This window comes from Semicossyphus pulcher, unplaced genomic scaffold (genome assembly GCF_022749685.1).
Source record: "Semicossyphus pulcher isolate SPU_LCO1_2020_fin unplaced genomic scaffold, fSemPul1.0.p SCAF_17, whole genome shotgun sequence".
Lineage (NCBI taxonomy): Eukaryota > Metazoa > Chordata > Actinopteri > Labriformes > Labridae > Semicossyphus > Semicossyphus pulcher.
Window position 1 is genome coordinate 5,359,575 of NW_027211681.1, and position 18,667 is coordinate 5,378,241.

The 18,667-nt window shown below is 44.3% G+C and overlaps 1 protein-coding gene across 2 annotated transcripts in view; it reads right to left on the bottom strand.

Moving 5' to 3' along the window:
- The window catches only part of LOC138595096 (phospholipid-transporting ATPase ABCA1-like), a 36,989-nt gene that overhangs the window by 5,585 nt on the left and 12,737 nt on the right, over positions 1-18,667 (bottom strand). The window contains exons 7-38 of one of the 2 annotated variants that reach the window (XM_069666418.1): positions 18,072-18,263; positions 16,433-16,522; positions 11,297-11,540; positions 11,066-11,205; positions 10,867-10,983; positions 9,540-9,734; positions 7,231-7,439; positions 6,966-7,142; positions 6,658-6,880; positions 6,218-6,439; positions 5,879-6,083; positions 5,671-5,784; positions 5,406-5,580; positions 5,174-5,305; positions 4,918-5,057; positions 4,662-4,799; positions 4,311-4,540; positions 4,145-4,217; positions 3,856-4,058; positions 3,713-3,764; positions 3,462-3,566; positions 3,169-3,317; positions 2,918-3,042; positions 2,449-2,547; positions 2,164-2,350; positions 1,933-2,027; positions 1,808-1,840; positions 1,594-1,699; positions 1,386-1,460; positions 576-745; positions 285-462; positions 55-170 (exon numbers count right to left, since the gene is read on the bottom strand). In XM_069666418.1, coding sequence (XP_069522519.1) covers positions 55-170; positions 285-462; positions 576-745; positions 1,386-1,460; positions 1,594-1,699; positions 1,808-1,840; positions 1,933-2,027; positions 2,164-2,350; positions 2,449-2,547; positions 2,918-3,042; positions 3,169-3,317; positions 3,462-3,566; positions 3,713-3,764; positions 3,856-4,058; positions 4,145-4,217; positions 4,311-4,540; positions 4,662-4,799; positions 4,918-5,057; positions 5,174-5,305; positions 5,406-5,580; positions 5,671-5,784; positions 5,879-6,083; positions 6,218-6,439; positions 6,658-6,880; positions 6,966-7,142; positions 7,231-7,439; positions 9,540-9,734; positions 10,867-10,983; positions 11,066-11,205; positions 11,297-11,540; positions 16,433-16,522; positions 18,072-18,263 — 4,709 coding nt within the window. Of the gene's footprint in view, positions 1-54; positions 171-284; positions 463-575; positions 746-1,385; positions 1,461-1,593; positions 1,700-1,807; positions 1,841-1,932; positions 2,028-2,163; positions 2,351-2,448; positions 2,548-2,917; positions 3,043-3,168; positions 3,318-3,452; positions 3,567-3,712; positions 3,765-3,855; positions 4,059-4,144; positions 4,218-4,310; positions 4,541-4,661; positions 4,800-4,917; positions 5,058-5,173; positions 5,306-5,405; positions 5,581-5,670; positions 5,785-5,878; positions 6,084-6,217; positions 6,440-6,657; positions 6,881-6,965; positions 7,143-7,230; positions 7,440-9,539; positions 9,735-10,866; positions 10,984-11,065; positions 11,206-11,296; positions 11,541-16,432; positions 16,523-18,071; positions 18,264-18,667 lie in introns of both variants that reach the window. The other variant, XM_069666417.1, reaches the window with a different exon arrangement.

Genomic DNA, 18,667 nt, shown 5'->3' on the forward strand with positions numbered 1-18,667 from the left:
AGGTCAGAGAAATAGAGACAGGAAGAATGAATCGAGTGTGTGTGTCAATCTTACCCGTAGAGCAGCAGCAGCAGAGCCAGCACCGGCAGATTGGTGGAGGAGACGTAGGCGTCTTGTTGGAAACACACAAAGATGATGATGACCAGGGTGGCTGGAACGATGTAGTTACACTGAAAGAGAAGAAGAGAAGGAGGGTGAGTAAAGGCTTCTTTTCACAAAATCCTGATATATTTGCGCTTCTCTTTCCTGCCAGAGGGGCCAGTTTCTCTTTTACTATGTCTTACCATATCCCAAACAAAGTTGGCGAGCCAGTAGAGGAAAGGCTGCACTCCGCTGATGAACTGCATGTGTTTGGCCTTGTTCACTCTCTCCTGGATGAGGAAGACCACAAAACTGGCGGGGACGAAGGACATGGCGAAGATCACGCAAATGGAAACCAGCACATCGACTGATGTCGTCATCCTGAAGGAGGGAGAGCAGAAGAAAGAAACAGAGGTTAAGAAGAGATTTCTCTTAGAAAAGGTCAAAAGGTCATAACATTTTTAACACACCCTGAAATAATCAGTTATACTCACAGTGCTACTTGTGACAGCTGCTCCTTGGTGAGGTTGAGCGGGTGATTGAAGGCGGTGATGCCAAACTTTGCCGGGTCTTTGCTGCCTTTCAGATTCGCGCGCAGGATGCCGTTGTTCATCACATTGAGGAAGGAGCCGATGCTGTGCCAGCCCTTGTTGTTAAACCAGATCTGGAGAGAGAGAGAGGCAGGCGTTTTAGCTTTTGTGTAACTTCTGTTTAACCTCAGACATGCAAAGCAGCCTGGGAGTAAATTAGTAGCTTGGTGATCAGCTGAATGCCCAAAGTCTGAAAGACAGTAACGATTACAGCTGGTTTTAGAAAGGTAAATATATGTTTCTCCTCTCTGATCCCCTCTTTAACCCGTCTTTTTAATTTTCCTTTCCTTTTTTATTTTATGGGGTGCCATTGGACCTTATTCAGTTAGTTGCTCTGCACGAGGCTTAACTTACATGCCTAAAGTGTTAAAATATAATCTTAAAAAAGTAGAAATTCAATCAAATGAAGATAAATTAACAGCATTTGAAGGCAATTATTATTAAATAAAGAACAAATAGAGCCTAAAATGTATCATGGTTGTCAAGTTTTTAATATTCAACAAAGCAGGAATCAATCTTTATGCAATAAAATCACACAATATGGATGGAGTAAGTGAAGCATGTTGCTGAGGCACACAAGCGTAACAGCTGCATTATTAAAGAAATTGGTGAGGAGAGCTTGAAGGTAACCTACAGATCCACGTGCTGTTACCAGCACGTGTGTGTGTGTGTGTGTGTGTGTGTGTGTGTGTGTGTGAGTGTGTGTGTGCTAACCTTGACGTTATTCTTGGTGTCCAATCCTTGGATAAAGCTGGAGAGACTGTGGAAGAAACGATCCGCTGCTGTTCCCTGGAGAGCGAAGCAGAGAGGGAGACAAAGAGGGAGAGAGTCTTCTTTAGCACACACTGATGTACATGTGTTTAGTGCTGTATGTAAAATATTCATGTACTGAAATCTCCAGCATCTCCAGAAATGTACTTACCCTCTCCAGACGGAAGCGTCTCCTCAGCTGAGCGATCGCATCATCGACATCATCTGTGTGGGAAAGAAGCTGAGAACTCCTGGCGCCCAGCGAGAATCCGCCGTATCTGTGAGGAGCACAACGGTGTTAATATCAGTGAAGGACGCAGCAGAGAGGCACTCAGGTCGATATTATTGACAAATAGACTCAAGGAGGATTATGTCTGAGAATGTACCTGAACTCGTTGACCCAAATCTTGTTCTTCAGGCTGCAAGAGAAGAAATAAAAACCGGTCAATGCTTCATTCATGAATGACAAACAACACAACTTAGCAAAAAACTAATGTAAGAGGAGTGTTACCTCTTGCCGATGATCTGCGCGTAGGTTTTAACCAGATAGTCTGAGACGTTTCTGCCAGTCAGATTCTGAAGAGTGTCTTCAGCAGTGATCTTCATCTGGATACACAAAGAGACAAAACAGTCAACATTTATTCATCAGTTTAATTGAATATTTGAGTGTAAAGATCCCATTTCTGTAATTTTATATTGATTGACACAGTTTTGACTGATCTGATTGTTAAGTGTCTCCCACCTGTGGTGGTGGAAGTCCCCCGGCACCAGCGGGACACTCTGGAAGCATCCTCTTGCGTCCTCCACAGCTGCACTCACAGAGGGGGGACGGGTTCTCCATGGACCAGTTTCCTCTGTCGAACATGTTCTTCACACTTTCAGAGACTTCTGGGATCGACCATTCATCCTCGACTGCTGTACAAGTGTCCCTGTACCACAGAGATAGACAATAGAATAGTTTATATATTTTGCACATACTACCATATAAATATATATGTTTCATTTCCTTTGGTGTATTTTAACTCACGGCATGTGCTCTCCACTCATGCAGCGTGTCCCAAATCCTGGTTTATCTGTCAGAGCTCCAAGGAGTTTGTTCATATGAGGGTCCTCAGGAAGGTCATTGCTGCAAAGACACAGAGAAGCCATCGCCTTTAATGATACATATATTGCTATATTAGATACACTCAAAAAATTTAGAGTTAACAATTACAAAATTACATTTCAAATAGCTTTATCATAATTTGTTTGAGTTTTACAGTTACTTCCCTATAGATTTCTTTAACTGTGCTCAGTGCGTCGGTCAGCCGTTGAGTTTAAAATGCATGAGTTAGGTAACGTGCAAACCTTAGTGCAGTTATGTAACCTTTTGCATGTTTCATGCGTGGGGCACTTTGTAGATGGAAATAGTGCTGTTCTCTATATTTGGAAAATGTGCTTTTGACTAAAAGGAGGAACATGCATGTTCCCGCAGACAGAAAGAATAAATGTCTCACCTGATGAAGGTAAACTGCTCTCCGTACATGCCGGGTTCCAAAGCCAGACTTGGGTACTTTCCAAATGGAGGAACGATCAGACTGAACACGAGGGCGATACACACAAACACAGCCGGAAGAACGATCTGCAACACAACAAACAATGACGATTAATTACAGCTAGAGCACTTGTGTATGTTAATGTATAAAAAATGTTTATGAATATCCGTCATGGAAATCTGTATTTACAGTACAGTGAAGCGTCAGTTTACCTGAGCAAAGAAGCCTTTCCTGGAGCGCCGAGCGTAGAGGAATCGTTTCCAGAGGAGAGCAACAAACTGCTGTCTCTTCAGACTCCAGCCTTTGACCTGGTACGAACCTTTGCCATCTGTTCCACTGAGCCAGTCGGTCTCACGGGATTCTGGACACGGACACAATGATACACATGAGCAAACTTTCAACGTGAAACAAACTACTGTTAAACAAATGGCGAACGTAATGATAACAACAAGACTGTTGTTATCATTGCACTGCATGGTGGGTAGTGCAGTTCTACCTGGGTCACCTTCTGAGTCATTGAAATCAAAGTCGTCCTCAGTGAAGGGCTTCAGGCAGCTCTGGTGGTCTCCAAATGCGTGATGGCGGCGGGTCCTGGTCGGCACAACTCCGTCTGCAGCCACAGTCAACATTTTCATTTAGTTTAAGCTTCAATACTTAATAATACAAACATATGAAATGTTTTGATTGCTTTAATATGTCTACAATAAGGGTAAAACTAGCTGTGAACATAAATCATTATTGGAGAGGAAAACTCACCTGAAAGCTCAACAGAGTCCACTCCACTGTCCTCGGCCACTTTCAGGAAGATCTGCAGACATGGAAGACCCCAGATTAAAACACTGACAGAATTGTTAAGAAATCGACGAGATATGACACATAACCTCTTTACTACTCCTTACCTCTTCCAGGGTGGTATCAGATATTCCATAACTAGATATTCCCAGGTCTGTGAGTCGGTCATCCAGCTCGTGGAAGAGCTCCACAAAGGCTCCATCCTTAGCTGACTGGTAGGGCAAGACATATGTGATTTCATGGCCGAGATCCTCGACCAGGCGAGCCTCGGAGACATGCTTGAATATCACGTTGGAGATGAGGGACACATCTGTACAGAGGAAAACAACAGACAGAGTGAGAGGGAATAATAAAACAGGAACTTTTACAGGAAGAAACTTGAGAGTCAGATCTTACCAATAGTGGTGGTTTCGCTCTCTGGTTCGCTGCCAAGGCCTGCATCCGAGCTGCTCTCTGATACACTGTCCTCCTGAAGCAAAGACAAAGAAGGAAAACAGTTAAGTAAAGCAAGACTTTTAAAATCATCTTAACAAAAAATCATCGAAATAACATCTGCTCTCACCTTCTCTGCCTTCTTGCAGTAGGAGACGGTGCTGGCAGAGTTTCTGCAGGACTGAAGCGTCAGGTCGTAGTCTCTCTTCACCAGGGTCAGGTAGTAGCCGGTGCCCAGCTGGGTCTTCAGAAAGAGCGAGGAGCCAACACAGCACAGTTTGCCGTGGGAAATGATGGCGATGCGGTCACCCAGGATGTCAGCCTCATCCATGTGATGAGTGGACAGGATGATGGTGCGGCCTGGCAGACGAACAGAGGGACACATTTAGGTTGCAAACCATAGATACATATATAAAAGATGTAAAATTATTAATAACAACTGTACTACTGTACTGTAGAAGTATATATCTGTTGGATTTACCTTGTCTGTATTTAAGCAGAAGGTCCCAGATGCCCCTACGTGCATAGGGGTCGACCCCAGCAGTAGGTTCATCCAGGATCACAACCTTTGAGCCCCCAACAAAAGCCAGAGCCACTGACAGCTTCCTCTGCATCCCTCCTGCAAAGACGACAGGAACAAAATGTCAGAGTCTTTAAAATGACCATGCATGTGTAAATCCAGCTGTAAATCATGTCCCATATTACTCATGAAAAGACTACAGGGAAAAGATACTGACCGGAAAGCGTGCTGGTGCGGGACTTTCGTTTGTGAGGCAGTCCGACGTCGTTCACGATTTGTTCCATCTCAGCCTTCACCTTCTCCTCTGGCAGCCCCTTCAGACGGGCGTAGAACCAGATGTGTTCCTCCACTGTCAGCCTGGATTACAGCAAACAACCAAATCATACAATTGCAAAAAAAACACCAGAGGCCGAAAGTCTACAAACAATTCAGTTCTTGAGCTTGAGATGATTTGATCTGGACTGCATACGTACATGCTGAAAAGTACGTTGTGCTGAGGGCAGACGCCCAGATTCTGCCGGATGGTGCTGAGCTCAGTGCGGATGTCCTTGCCGAGGATGTAGGCCGTACCAGAGGTGGGCGGAAACAACCCAGTCAGGATTGACCTATGAGAAAGAAGAGAGGGACACAACAGCCAAGTTAAACCTCACTCAGCTCAGATAAACTCTTGTAGATTTAACAGTGGTAACGCGTGTGTTGTCTTACATGGTTGTGGTCTTGCCGGCTCCATTGTGGCCGAGGAAGGAGGTGATCTGTCCGTTGTAGAACCTCAGGGACAGTCCGTCTACAGCCAGCTTGTTTCCGTGGCTGTAGACCTTCACCAGATTCTCGATGTAAACGCCTGGGTCGATGTGGCCCGGCTCCTCCTCGATACACACAGCTGTGGGTTAAATAAGGACATGGACATTTTAGCAATGACCTAAAGTAAGAAAGACAAAAACCACAACGTAATTCTGATTATGATTTGTACCATCAGCGTTGCCCTTCTTTGACAGAGGGGTGGAGAGGTTCAGGTTCTCTTTCTCGCCGCACCAGTACGTTCGAGTGAAAGGGAAGTACCAAGGCCTGGGGATCCCATACTGACCTGATATGGGGTAAAAATGTTTTAGTACCGACTAATACAACTTAAATTAAATTATGATACTCAGCACTATACTTTATCTTTATCCAGGACTCACCAGGGAACACGGCTTCGATGTACCAGGTCATTGTTCCGTAGAGCACGGCGTCAAACAGCATCAGGCAGATGGAGGTGGTCAGGTTGTAGCTGTCTTCCTCCAGAGGGCTGGCCAGCAGGTTGGACCACTGGATCCCAACCCCCTGCTCCTCAAACAGGGCAAAGTACTCGCAGCCGAAACCAAAAGCCACAGGAGACAGGAGGCTCTGGGAGAACAGAGAAGCCAGAGTTTAGCCGAGAAGAAGCTCTAGAGATCTTTTTATGCGACTATTTCACAGTGAAGACATATGATTTCTGGATATCGACCACAGGGATGAATCTCTGAATTTCTTCCACTCACCACGAGAATTTTCCCTCCGAAGCCCACGTAGTCTTGCCAAGCGACACACAGCACGTACGGCAGGTAGAGGGTGAAGTATATGATGCCCCCACAGGCAGCGGCCAGGTTTGCGCGAGAGAACATGGTGCTGATGAGGAAACACTGCATGATGGTAACAACCCCGAAGGACCCCAGGAAAAGAAACACCACTCCCGGGTCACTGTAAGGTAGCAGGTTTCCCATCTGAGGAGGGATGATGGAAAAACTAATTAAATAGTTTTCTAGTTACAACATTATGACTTCATTTGTTTTCCACATTTGTAGACAATGAAGTGGCGTGATCATGGAAAAACAGGCTGACAATTGAGTTAAATGTTGAGTAGAAACATCAGGATTAGTAAGTTTGTTTACATTCCTGCACGGTGACAAATTTAATACACGTGTGTTTCCCTGACACCCACCTTCAGTAACATCACCAGCAAACCAGCGCTGATCAGGAGGGGGATTAAACTGCTGATGAACCAGCTGAGCCACAGGGTGCCGTTGTTCAGTCCCATGATCCTCATGGTCTCCTTGAGCCGCGCCTCCTTCTCGTACACCACGCCTTTGATGATGATGGCTACAGAGTACATCCAAGCTAACGTCATGAAGAGAGGCATCGATCGACTCATCACCCGCAGGAAGCTGTGATCGAAAGGGAGAAATATTAGTCACACGCCTAGTGAAGAGGAAAAAAGTGAGTCTCTTATTCAGCATTGTGGTCACTTACATGTCATCCACATAGCAGGGGTAGGGCATCTGCTGAATGTAGATGCCTATCCTCTCCTTACTGCCTGTGATGGCTCTGATGATACCGTGTTCGATGACGTCCTGCAGGTAGGAAAATCCGCCCCAGATGTAACGCAGGTCCTCAAAGGGGTCTGCCCTGGGACCGGGGTCCCAATAGCTGCAAAGCAAAATAAAAGACATCAGTGAGCTAATAGAAATCTGCAAATGATGTGTAATGAAATAGAAGTTGGACCACAGCCTCTTACCCGTCTTTAATCTTGTTGGTCCTCTCCACATTGTCGATGTCCATGCGGATCTTATAGTTGACGTTGGGAGGCAGGTCAGTGCTGTTGTTACGGGCGATGTCGGGAAACACGATGCCAGCCCAGAACTTCTGGTTGTCCAGGAGGCCCATGGACTTGTTGACGAGTCGCTCCTCGTTGGCTACTGGCTCCAGCTTATCCAGGTTCACACACTGAAGGGAAAAGAGAGCAGAGGTATTTTAATAAAAGAGTTGGGTGCTTTACCTCAGTGTTTGTGTGTTATTTGTTGTAGTTGCTCTCACCAAGATGATCTATTTACTACTTAAAGTGTTCATTTTGAACGGTCTTATCAGTAAGCTTCTTATTGTTAATATTCAAGCCTTCTAACAGCTCTGAACCAACAAGTGAGTTCTTCAGCACGAATCATAATAAACCCTGCTCACATGCTCTCCTCACAGATATTCTTCAGAAGCTGAAAACAACAATGAACTCTGAGACCTTTAACACAAATCATGTGCTCTGGGTAGACACTGAGTAACAGCACCAGGGTTGATTTGTTAAGCAATCTTGCAGATTAGCCCCTCACAGGCTGTACAGAGTACACATAAGCTGACTTATTATGCCTCATCCCCGCACACCGTGTGAGGAGCCAATGAGTTCAGAAAGCAGAATGAAAACAGAGCCTGAGCGCTGCTAATGCTCCGGGCGTGATATAAGAGAGAGGGCCTTGACATAGTTTTCGCTGTGAGGAATGTCAGTTTACACACATTATATGATCTCCTTAAAGGATGAGAGTCAGTGGGTCAATAGGGTGTTTGTGGCGTTGTGGACATTCGTCAAAGAAATGCCATTGTGTTAATTATTACAGTTTAAAATCCCCTCTTTATGAATGTTAGCACTGTGTTTATTGCATTACGCACAGTGGAAAGATGGTTGAGAAAAAGCGCAGTGTAAGGTCACAGGGTGGTTTCAAAACCACATTAAAAGCATCAGTTATAGTAACAAGATCTAACTCTATCTTTAGCTAATCTGATCATTATATATCTGTGCTACATCTTGACCCTTGATGTTTATTTCTAAGGCATCAATCAAGAAATTCCCTGCCACTGATAAATAAGACAACAAGCGCCCATTCATCAGAGCGTGAGCATCAATTAGTGCTTGGCAGGAGTTTAGCGGTGGTTGTTTATCCTGAGGGCTCGGCTGTGGCACACTGACCCACAGCACAGAGACAGAGAGCAGTGACACAGCGCAGCAGGGTGCTGATTCGATTTGATGAGGGAAGGACGGGAAAAGAACATTTGATTTCAGGACTTTTTATAGCCCTGCCAGGATCTAGAATGAATTTAAAAACGATACAAGATAAAGGAGGTTGCTGTAATGTGATGACCTCTCTGGGCAATTAGCATTTAACCTATTTCCCAGCAGGGTTTCCTTTAGATCTTGACCTCAATGGAAAACAGTGGACAACAGCTATTTTACAGAGACAACTTATGACCCGTGTAAATATGTGTTTATTTGCGCTTTCCCTGGAGACAAGGTCGGATGCACATTAAAGGGCCAGTTCGCTGATTTTCAACCTCAGTCCTATCATGCTATTATGGGGAGCTAATGCCATTAGAGTACAAAAGGAGGAGTACTTTGGAGGACGCTATCCACTTCTCCAATGGGCTCTGGAAAACCTCCTCCAGACTACATAAAATGTATCATCGGGTGGAGGGAGCTTGCTAAAGTAAACTTCCTCAATCTAGGACGCCCGCCTCCGGTGTCATGACTCGTTCAAAATCGTCAGGTTTCAAATGTTCAAATGTGTGATTTTTTTAGACGATCTATCTGTATATTCTCGTCTTTTTTTCGGATTCTGTACCGCTCTGAGCCATTGTCTGCAGCGACTGGAAAACGGTAGTATTTCACTCCAGTGATTCTCACTAGTCCGTTCCTTTCAGAGGGAGGGGCGCAATGCACGCTGGGTGTTGTAGGATTGTAGAATGGGTGAAACACCGAGCTGCGTGTACAACTTTCTCCACAGCTATGGTGCCAATTTCAAATGTTATTGCTTCTTTCGATTACAGAGAACACCAGCTTTGACTCCAGGGGCGAATTGCTCCTTTAATATAATTTCACACGTCTACATAGGCAGACAGAACCAGTCATGCTCTACATTATTTCTTTGAGGTCACTGTAGTTTTATGGACTGGCTTTATCACAGTCATAAATCAACGTCACACATTTTATTTCTCACATTTTACGAGTATTTTTTTGTCCTCTTTTTGTTGTGCGTTTGTCGGTGCACCCTGTCCTAACGCACTAACCTCCATGAAGCGTGAGATGGTCTGTATGGCCTGGTCAGTTTCGTTGAAGACTTCTCTCCACGTGTAAGCAGATCCGGCTGGTCTTTGGTCCTCTGAGATCTTGGACAGGAATTTGGACACATCTGACACCTGCCAATCTGTCCCACTGAGCTGGGCGTTCAAGAAGGCAGCGCTGGCGTTATTCTGGAGCAGAGTCTGCAAAAGAGAAGCAGGTTTATATGTTTTAGTAAGGAGGTTAAAATAAGGGGAATTCAAAATATGGAAGCAGATGCACAAACATTTTCTAAGTGTCTCAGTGTGTTATAAAACCGTAACATCTTATTTGACCTTCCTCTTGCGCTGTAAATTGCGTAAAACAAATAGTGAATAATAGTTGCATAATGACTCAGTGTGACCTTTAATACCGCTGTGCTCGGTCTGTGTGTGCTTTGTTTGGCTTGTGACCCAATTTACTGTCATTTTCTACTAACAAATTAAACTCCTTGATGACAGACAGCAGAGACAGCCCTCTTATCAAATAATAATCAGAACTGAATATCAGATAAAGCCTGTCATCGTCTCTGGCGGAACCATTTTATTCAAAATTATGGAATTGAATTAACAATGCATCCGTTTGTTATCGAAGGACCACGGCTCGGTTCATGGTCAAATCATTTTAAGTGGTGGTGAAGTTTTTAACAGTACCACCTTTCACCACTAGGTGGAAGTGGTGCTTCTGCAAACTGCAAAAAACTGTGGCGTTGTGGTAAAAAAAACACAATGGAGAAAAAACTGATTTACAGACAGACAGCCATGTTGTGAACTATCTGCCATCTGATAGAGACATGACGGTGAATGGCTCGTTTGATTTGACACCCACAGCTCTAAACAAATCACGCAGCCCTGTATGCAAGAAAGCCTCTTTGTGGATTTGATGAAATCACGGTGATAAGGAATACTTTTGAATGCTTTAAAGGGATGTGTTATCATGCTTTGTTTCAGTTAATTAAGTTTTCCGGCTGTTTATCAGTCTCGCATTTTTGCCGCTCTGATGTTTATCCTAAGGAAACAAACCAGCATGACTTCTCTTTGCCTCTTTGTCCTCTCCATACTTAAAACAACTAGATTATCCCAATAAAAAGGAGGTTAAACAGATTTTGTCACATTCAGGGTCAGAAAGTTATTTTGTTAATAGTCACAACATGAACCTGAACGCATCCTTCCTTCGCAGTTACATCAGACACTTAATTATACAGTCGCCAGATAACTGCCTTCTTGTAAACAGGAAAGGCACCAAGAACAAAGCTCTGACGTGGGTGCAGGCGTGTCCTGAATGCATCCCACTCACCCTGACCAAGTCCATTTCCTCGCTGTTCTCCATGAAGCTCCAGACTTTGGGCCTCATCTCCTCCCACATCCCTCCGAGGTCCCTCAGCACACCGAGCTCCTGGAACGTCTTATTAACCTGCGACACACAACGTCTCATTTAATGGGGTTCATTCATGATACTGATGAGCGTCTCAGAGATGAGAGGGGCGGTTTAATACCTCGTGGATGATTCTCTGTGTCGCTGGAGTGTCTGGGGTGTACAGGATCTTCCCCATGAGCAGAGGCTTCAGGGCTCGCCAGATCATCCGGGAAATAGGGCTGGACTCCAGGCTCCTCATCATGTTGTTACAATAAGGAGCTGGAGAATAAACACAGAGGCATTTTCAGTCTTTAACCTCATCTGTCTCCTTATGTAAATAAGCTTGTCACAGGTAGCTTTGGGAACTTACTGGAAGAGTTGTCGTAGGCAGAGAGAGGATCACTGTCGCTGTCATTGCCATGGTTTCCAAACAGGGCCTTGTAGTTGTTGTCTTCATACCAGTTGAGAGACTTGATTTTGAGGCCGCCCCCCTCCGGGTGTCCACAGACGATACGTGACACAGCCTGGTACATCTGGTTCGGAGAGCCGGTGGCGTTTGCCGTCAGATACAGGATCTCCTTACGCATATCCTTCCAACTTTTCATACTGGCAAGCTGCAGGGACAGAGACACATATAAAAATATTAGAATGATCATGATATCACTCCAGAGTCCAAATGTCTATAAACTAGGCGGTATAAATATACAAAGACACATGATCCAGATCCATATGCAGTCAAATACACGAGAAAAAACAGGATTAATAACAAGCACGTAGCTCATTAGGGAGGTCAAAACCAGAAGTGTTTGGGCCTCTAATATGTTTGTTGGCCTCATAATCATCATTTATTAACTATGCACACATATACCCTTAAACCGTACACACTCCGATAGTCAGATCATTAATTCTCCTCTTCTTCTGCCATGGTTTATAGTTGTTTTAAGTATTGAGCTTTGCAGAAAATCATTGTATTCTGTGGATTATATCGATCCCTGTTTGTGAGTCCTGGTTGACATCAGCTTCCAGCAACAACAGAAGGTCTGTCTGTTCTGTTATGAGTTTGCTTGAATGTACGTCATGTCATATCTGGTCCACATGTCCTCATTGTTGTGCTCATACTACCTCTGTACATGCTTCAAAGTGTCTCATTGACTGTAACAAACAGTGTCAGAAGTGAACATCATATGTTTTCATCTACACAAAAAGGGTATCATCTTGCACAACAGAGCCCTACACTAGCGTGTGTGTGTGTGTGTGTGTGTGTGTGTGCTTATGCTGCTGGTTTAAAGTTATTATAGGTTATCATCTACTCTCTGAGTGTTATTTTAGACATGGAAGTTAAGTGTCGCGCTGTTGGGTGGAGACAATCAGCACTTAACCGTCTGTCTGACTAAGATAAATTTAACTGCTGTACCAGGCCTATGTCCCCCCCTCTCTGCACACACGTGTGTGCGATTGTGTGTGTGTGTATTTTCTCTCTAGAGCAGAGGTCAGATTACATATAACACTACATCTGGGTTTATTATACCTAAAAAAGAAGCTGAAATGATGTAAGTTAACCGAGTATGAAAGAACTTTCTTGGATTCAATGATGTTAACAGGTTTATGTGTCTTTCTAAAATATATCTCAATGCTGAAGGCCTGGGGGCAGTGCAGTGCTGTCGCCTAGTTATCACAATACAACGTACTTGTACTGCTGCTTTTAACAGTCTCATCATAGTTCTGTGCTGTCGGCAAAGTGAGAAATAAAAAGGTAAAAGCCCAAATGTAAGCATTACATTAAACTAAAGCATTAAGTATTTTTGGCGAAGTTAAAGTCGTCTTCCTCGTTTATGCAAAAAGTTTGGTTGCTTGAGTGGAAAATAAATTTGAGCCGCTTAAACAAACACACGTTTCTCTCCGTTTCTCTGCTGCTCAGGAATGTCTTAATAACATCGTCCAAGTGAAACATAAACGGTCCTGAGATTTGTTTCATTTTCTCCCAAGAATCTGTCCTTGATTTTCTATCAACATCGTCGATCAAGTTACATCACACTGAAGGCAGCAGGGAGTTCATTCTGGTTCACACAGAGGTTACTGCAGGTCAAGAAACAAGTCACAACAAGTTCCCTGTTCGTGTCTGCAAACTGGTCAAATGCACATGCAATAATGTCACCGACTCGTGATAGCGAAGGAACCACAGGAGGGGGTGGTTGTGTTTTTCGTGAGAGTTAAACAAAGAAAAAGGAAGAGAGGAGCTTTTGTTTCCCAAGTGTGAACCACAGGAGGTTACTTGGGCTTAGGGTAAGCTCGAGACCTGTGTGTGTGTGTGTGTGTGTGTGTGTGTGTGTGTGTGTGTGTGTGAAGGAAGAAGGGTTAGGAAAGCGGACCTTTTCCTGAGGTGGATATTTGAGGAGATAGGTGAGAGGACTGAAAGACAAAGAAAGAAAGAAAGACAGAGAGAGGGAAAGAAAGAAATGATTTGAGGACGCAGCGGAGCAGGAGCTGGTAATGAGCTCGCAGAGGAAGGTGCCAGAACAAAGAGAGGTTACTATCGGTCAGCTCCTAATAGGCAAACCTCCGCAGGCTCAACAAGCAGAGCGCGATTATACTCACTGACACACAAACACACATGCACGCACGGACACATACACGGGCAGGACTGGGCACAAACAGGCAGAAGATCCTGACGCGGCATGCATGGCAGAACAAATAACACTGTTCTCTCTGTCAGCTGTCTGCAGTGCTACTCTTTCCGTCAGTGAGATATTCAACACTGTTTTCCGACAAAGAGAAAGTGAGACTGAGAGAGCTGTCGCGTCTCAGATCACAGATCAGCTGAGACGGCTGTTTCATGCTTTCGTGTTCCTGCACACAACTGGGTGCAAAAATGTGTTGCCTGAATGGGTGCATATCTGGGTCTCTTTGCTCAGGTGGTTTCCTTGTGTGGCTGTCTGTGTTAAAATGTTCTCAGGATGTGTGTGTGTGTGTGTGTGTGTTTGTCATATGTGCTTGTAAATATGTCCCTTTATGTGTTCACTGCCTGCGGCTACAGTAGCTGCAAACACAGATGATGACTGACAGAAACCTCAAGCACCATCTTTTTGCTGCTGCTCTGGCGTCGGATGTTTGCACACGCTCAAACGAACCAATATCTCCTAAAGTAGGCTTCTTTACTGCTCTGTGTGTGTGTGTTAGTCTGTGCAAGTGCGTATCTGAAAACGCTACGATGTGACTGAGTATGTGTGTCATTTCCCTACAGGGATGATGCCCGTGTTAACATGGGTGACTAGATGAGACACACACACATTAACAGACAGACGGGCAGGCAGCAGAGGAGGATTGTCCCGCAGTAACCTCGCATCGCAGCCTGTGTGAGGTTACTAAAGTTCATATTTCCACTCCAGCAGACAACGATTTAGTCCGGAGCGGCTCAGTGTCCAATTATAAATTAATTGTTAACATGAAATCGTACATTTTAACTTCATTAAACCAGGAGGGAAACGCTTGGCCTGAATTTTACAAGACTTCAAAATAGATTCAGTTTGTTTCGCGGTTTTTAAGAGTTGGTTTCTGCTCTCTGTAATGATGCAAACCTACTGAAACGAAATAACACATTGCTCACTATAAAGCAGAAAAAAGCTAAAAAGGTGTGATCAGCTTCTTTGTGTGAAATCGATCCTTACAATAAAGTTTAACAGCTTGAAATGCAATGGTTCTGGAGCTGCGTTAAAATGACATTTTATACCTGTACGTTTCAGAGGAAGGTAATAAATGTCTGCATGATGACAGTGACCGGGTGCTGGAGCAGAGAGGTTACTAGAGTTTATTAACACACTCACACTCACTTTGCTAAGCAACCACTTAATCTACTTACTGGAAACAATACAAAGAAGACAAACGCCACTTATGTTTCCGAGAAGCGAGTTGATCAACTTAGAATTTGCTGTAATTTGCCGGGCTTGTTTTATCATAATGACGGCTTCAGCATCACTCGTTGTAACTGGCTTGGAGTGATTACAGATTATTAGAGCTCCCTGCTTCGCCAGCCTCCTGAGCTGAACGAAATAATCTGCTTTTAACAGAGAGAAGGGTTCAAGGAGGATAGAGCGGCGAGTTTGAACAACAATAAAACAAGAACAATGCTGGCTGCTAACTCTGTTGATGTGCTTTACTGGAGGATATTTTATCGTCACAACTTCCGTCATTCAGATAATAAAGTTTATTATGTAACTTTCGGAGGTCTGGACTTGTTTCAGACATGCTTGGACGTTTTGAAAACACATTACCGCTGGAGCTCTTTTTGCCTCCCAACAGTGATAAGCCTTGGATTGAAATTCAGGCTGCAGATGATTACTGGTTAGCGAGCGGAGGTTACATGAGTGCATTTTTCCGCCCGGCCAGCTTCATACCTCAACCAGATATATAATCTGCTTCAGATAAAGTAATACCAACCGAAGAGGAAGGATTTTGGTTAGCGACGAAATAGTCAGAGAAATAAGATGGTCTTTAAGTGAATATGCCACACTGTGTGTTAACATGTTTTACCTGGAGTACCAGAGGCCTTAAATTAACACAAGGTCTCCACTTAAGTTTCAAAGGAGAAGCAAGATAAGATTAAAGTTCATGTGTGGTAATTATTGCCCTGTGAAAGGGATAAAAAGGATTGGAAGAGGTTGACAAATTACTGGTTGTGAAGCCCATTAATGTTCTTAAAGCTGCTTCGACAGCAAATGCACATACGCGCACAAACGCACTCACATGCAGCTGGGTCTTAATGTTTTGCCAACTCAGCAGAGCAGGAGCCTGAGAGAGAGGGGGTTGTGTTGTTTTTGTGCCTTTGCAACACGGGCTGCTGCCCCCCCCCCCTCCTTTCATTCGACCAGCTCTGACTGCGTTGCGCTATCTAAGGCCAGGTGTGAGTGCCCCGTGCGATCCTATTCTGCGTGCACATGTGACAGTGAAGACAGCGCACCTGGTTGTCTGCTGAGTTAGACTCTTTGTGCCATCATCTGCAGGATCACTGCACACAGCCTCTTTGTTCTAACTGAACTGTTTTTTGCAGATCTTTGATGATTAAGAGTGTTAGTTGTAATCCCAGTTGGAATCTAGCTTTAAAAAAGGGAAAAGCCCACTGTGGGGGAGCAAAGTTGAAAAGCCTTCATTAGCATGAAAGAAAGACTCGTATCGACACGACTTCCAGCTGACTGTCTCGTTTTTAATCATAGAACCCGGCCCCTTTCCATTGACTTTACTGATGTGTACATCGTGGTCACCTGCTTTGCTCTTTGCACCTTTAAACCGACATATTTGCATGTGCATCAATGATTTGAAGTGTACACGTATGTATGCCAACATTGTCAAGACCCCATGTGACCTGTGTGCTCAATTCTTGGTAAGAACTGGTTTCATCTACAAACAGTGCTAGTAAAAACTGAACTTTGGAAACAAATACTTCAGTGTTTGTAGCATGTGTGGGATGTGATCTTTGTCTTTGTGTGTGTGTGCGTGTGTGAGATGGTTTTACCTCCACGGCCAGCGCTCCCAGATTCTCCAGAAGATTGTCGGTAGCAGCTGAGACTTCCTGGACGACTTTGGGGTCGGCCCTGACATCCCTCTGTTAGAGAAGAAAGAGCACTGTTAAGACGTTGCTGTGACTATACACTGTATTTTTGGTTTCTGTGAACACATTAAAAAGGTACGACAAAACTAAATGGATGTGCGGGGGGGGAAAGGAAGCTAACGCAGCTTCACTGCCATTGCCTAGCCTGCTAGACTGGACGTCTCTAGTTTCAAACTCTTATATTTCCTGGTTATATTTCTTTTTATCATGCCTTACTGTATTACATTAACTCTTAGCTTCTGTATTTATCCGTCCTCTCACTTAAGTATCCTCGGGAAACTTCCCTGCAGCTGTCGTTAAAGTTTTCCTTCATGTTTTTCCTCTCTAATGGTAATGGCATCGTAAAGTATAAAGGCGCCTCACAAAGGCAGAGAAAGGTGAGAAGGGGTGAAAAAAAACAGCTTCGCTAAAGAAGAAGTGTGAGAGAAAGAATAAAAAAAACATCAGGGTCAAAGGGGTGGGACGAGGGGTGCCGAGAAAGAACAACAGGTCAGCGTGGCTTTGACCTGTGTTCCCATCAGTCAAGCTGCTTTGAGTGTGTGTGTGTGTGTGTGTTCTCATTTATCACACTAAGCTGTCAGCTGCTGGAGCGTCTGACACTCGATAAAGCACGTGTCGCTGATGAAAGAACAGCCTTCTAGGAAAAGAGAAAGACACAGTAGGTTTGTCTCTCTGCTTTGTAAATCTCGTTCTCTCTTTGTGGAACGATGATTTTGTGTCCCGCTCGCACACAAACACCCACGCAAAGTAACTAAAAGTTACAGTTTTGCAAGAGTTCCTGACCGCTGTTTTTTACAATTCACTTTCTTTTGAGAAGGATTTTCCATTCTTGCATCACACTTTCTCAAAGTTTGGAGTTAAAAAAGAACAGCATGTGTTTTGTGCGAGCCAGAAAATGACCTCATTCTTTTATCGAGAGACAAGAGAGTGGCTCTTCTGATATCTTTAACATCACTGCAAACACAGCAAGACTCTGCGGCGAACTGCTGACACACTCTTTGTCCGTTTCTCGCTCTAAAAACCGGCACATAATGTTTGTTTCACCTCTCGCCATCCCTCACCAGCGTGACTCACATTTAGGTCATGGGTTTTGTGGGAAGGGTCGACCGTGCTGTTTTCGGGAAGATACAGGCGAAGGAGAGGTGACGCGTGACAGGGGAGGGAGGCGAAAGGGCGAGGGGAGGAGGGAAAACAAGGAAGGAAAGCAAGAAAGGTTCAAAGTAAGCAGAAAAGACGAGGGATCGGGGTTTCATTTTCCGGCTTTGGTTGGGGATTCTACTTGTCACGAATCATTAGTGTCACAATCAATGGCTCCTAATTAGCAGTCACAGGAGAATGACTTTAAAGGGCAATTACAAAAAGTCTCTAGAGGCAACAGACCATCGTGTGTTTGTGTTTCTTTGGGTGCATCTGTGCATTATGTCTGGGCTCATATTCTGTGAACACCTTTGTGGTTTAATGGAAAACAGTGTTTAAAGCTAATAAATGTTAAAATCCTCGACAGCTGGTCAGTGTGTGTTTGACTTAATACATAGACACTCACGCGAATTGGTTTGAGGAAGTCCAAGTTGGACAGGAAGTGGCTCTGTGCTTTGTCCAGCCAATCACTGGAGGACTTGCAGATAATGTCTTGAGTCAGGCGGGACACGTTGGCGTCGGCTATGTGGACGAACTCCTCCAGCGGGGTGGTGTTGCAGAGGTCTCTGAGATGGAAGCCGAATCCTTTAGTCAGGACCTGGAGAAAGAAAGAAGAGCAACGTTTTAATGAACACGATATTATTATTTTATAACATCCAAAAACCAAGAAAAGAGCGGAGTGTCCTGCCAGTAATTGGTTCAGATGATGTGTGAATCATTTCTACATCCCCTCCCAATGCTGGCGTCATTCTGCCTTCATTAGAAATATTGCATGTCCATGCGGTAACACTGTTCCTGTTTCAGTTCCCTTGCTGGTCGTTCTTGACTCTCTAAAGAACGCTGTGTATCTCAAAAACGTCCTAACACCTGATTATACAAACCAAACAACATTGCTCACAGACAGAGATTGCTGAGAGGCCGTGAACGGAAGAAATGCACTGAATGTTAACACTGGGGCTCGCCAAGGACATGTTTAGCTAAGTATTGACAAGGAATGTAATC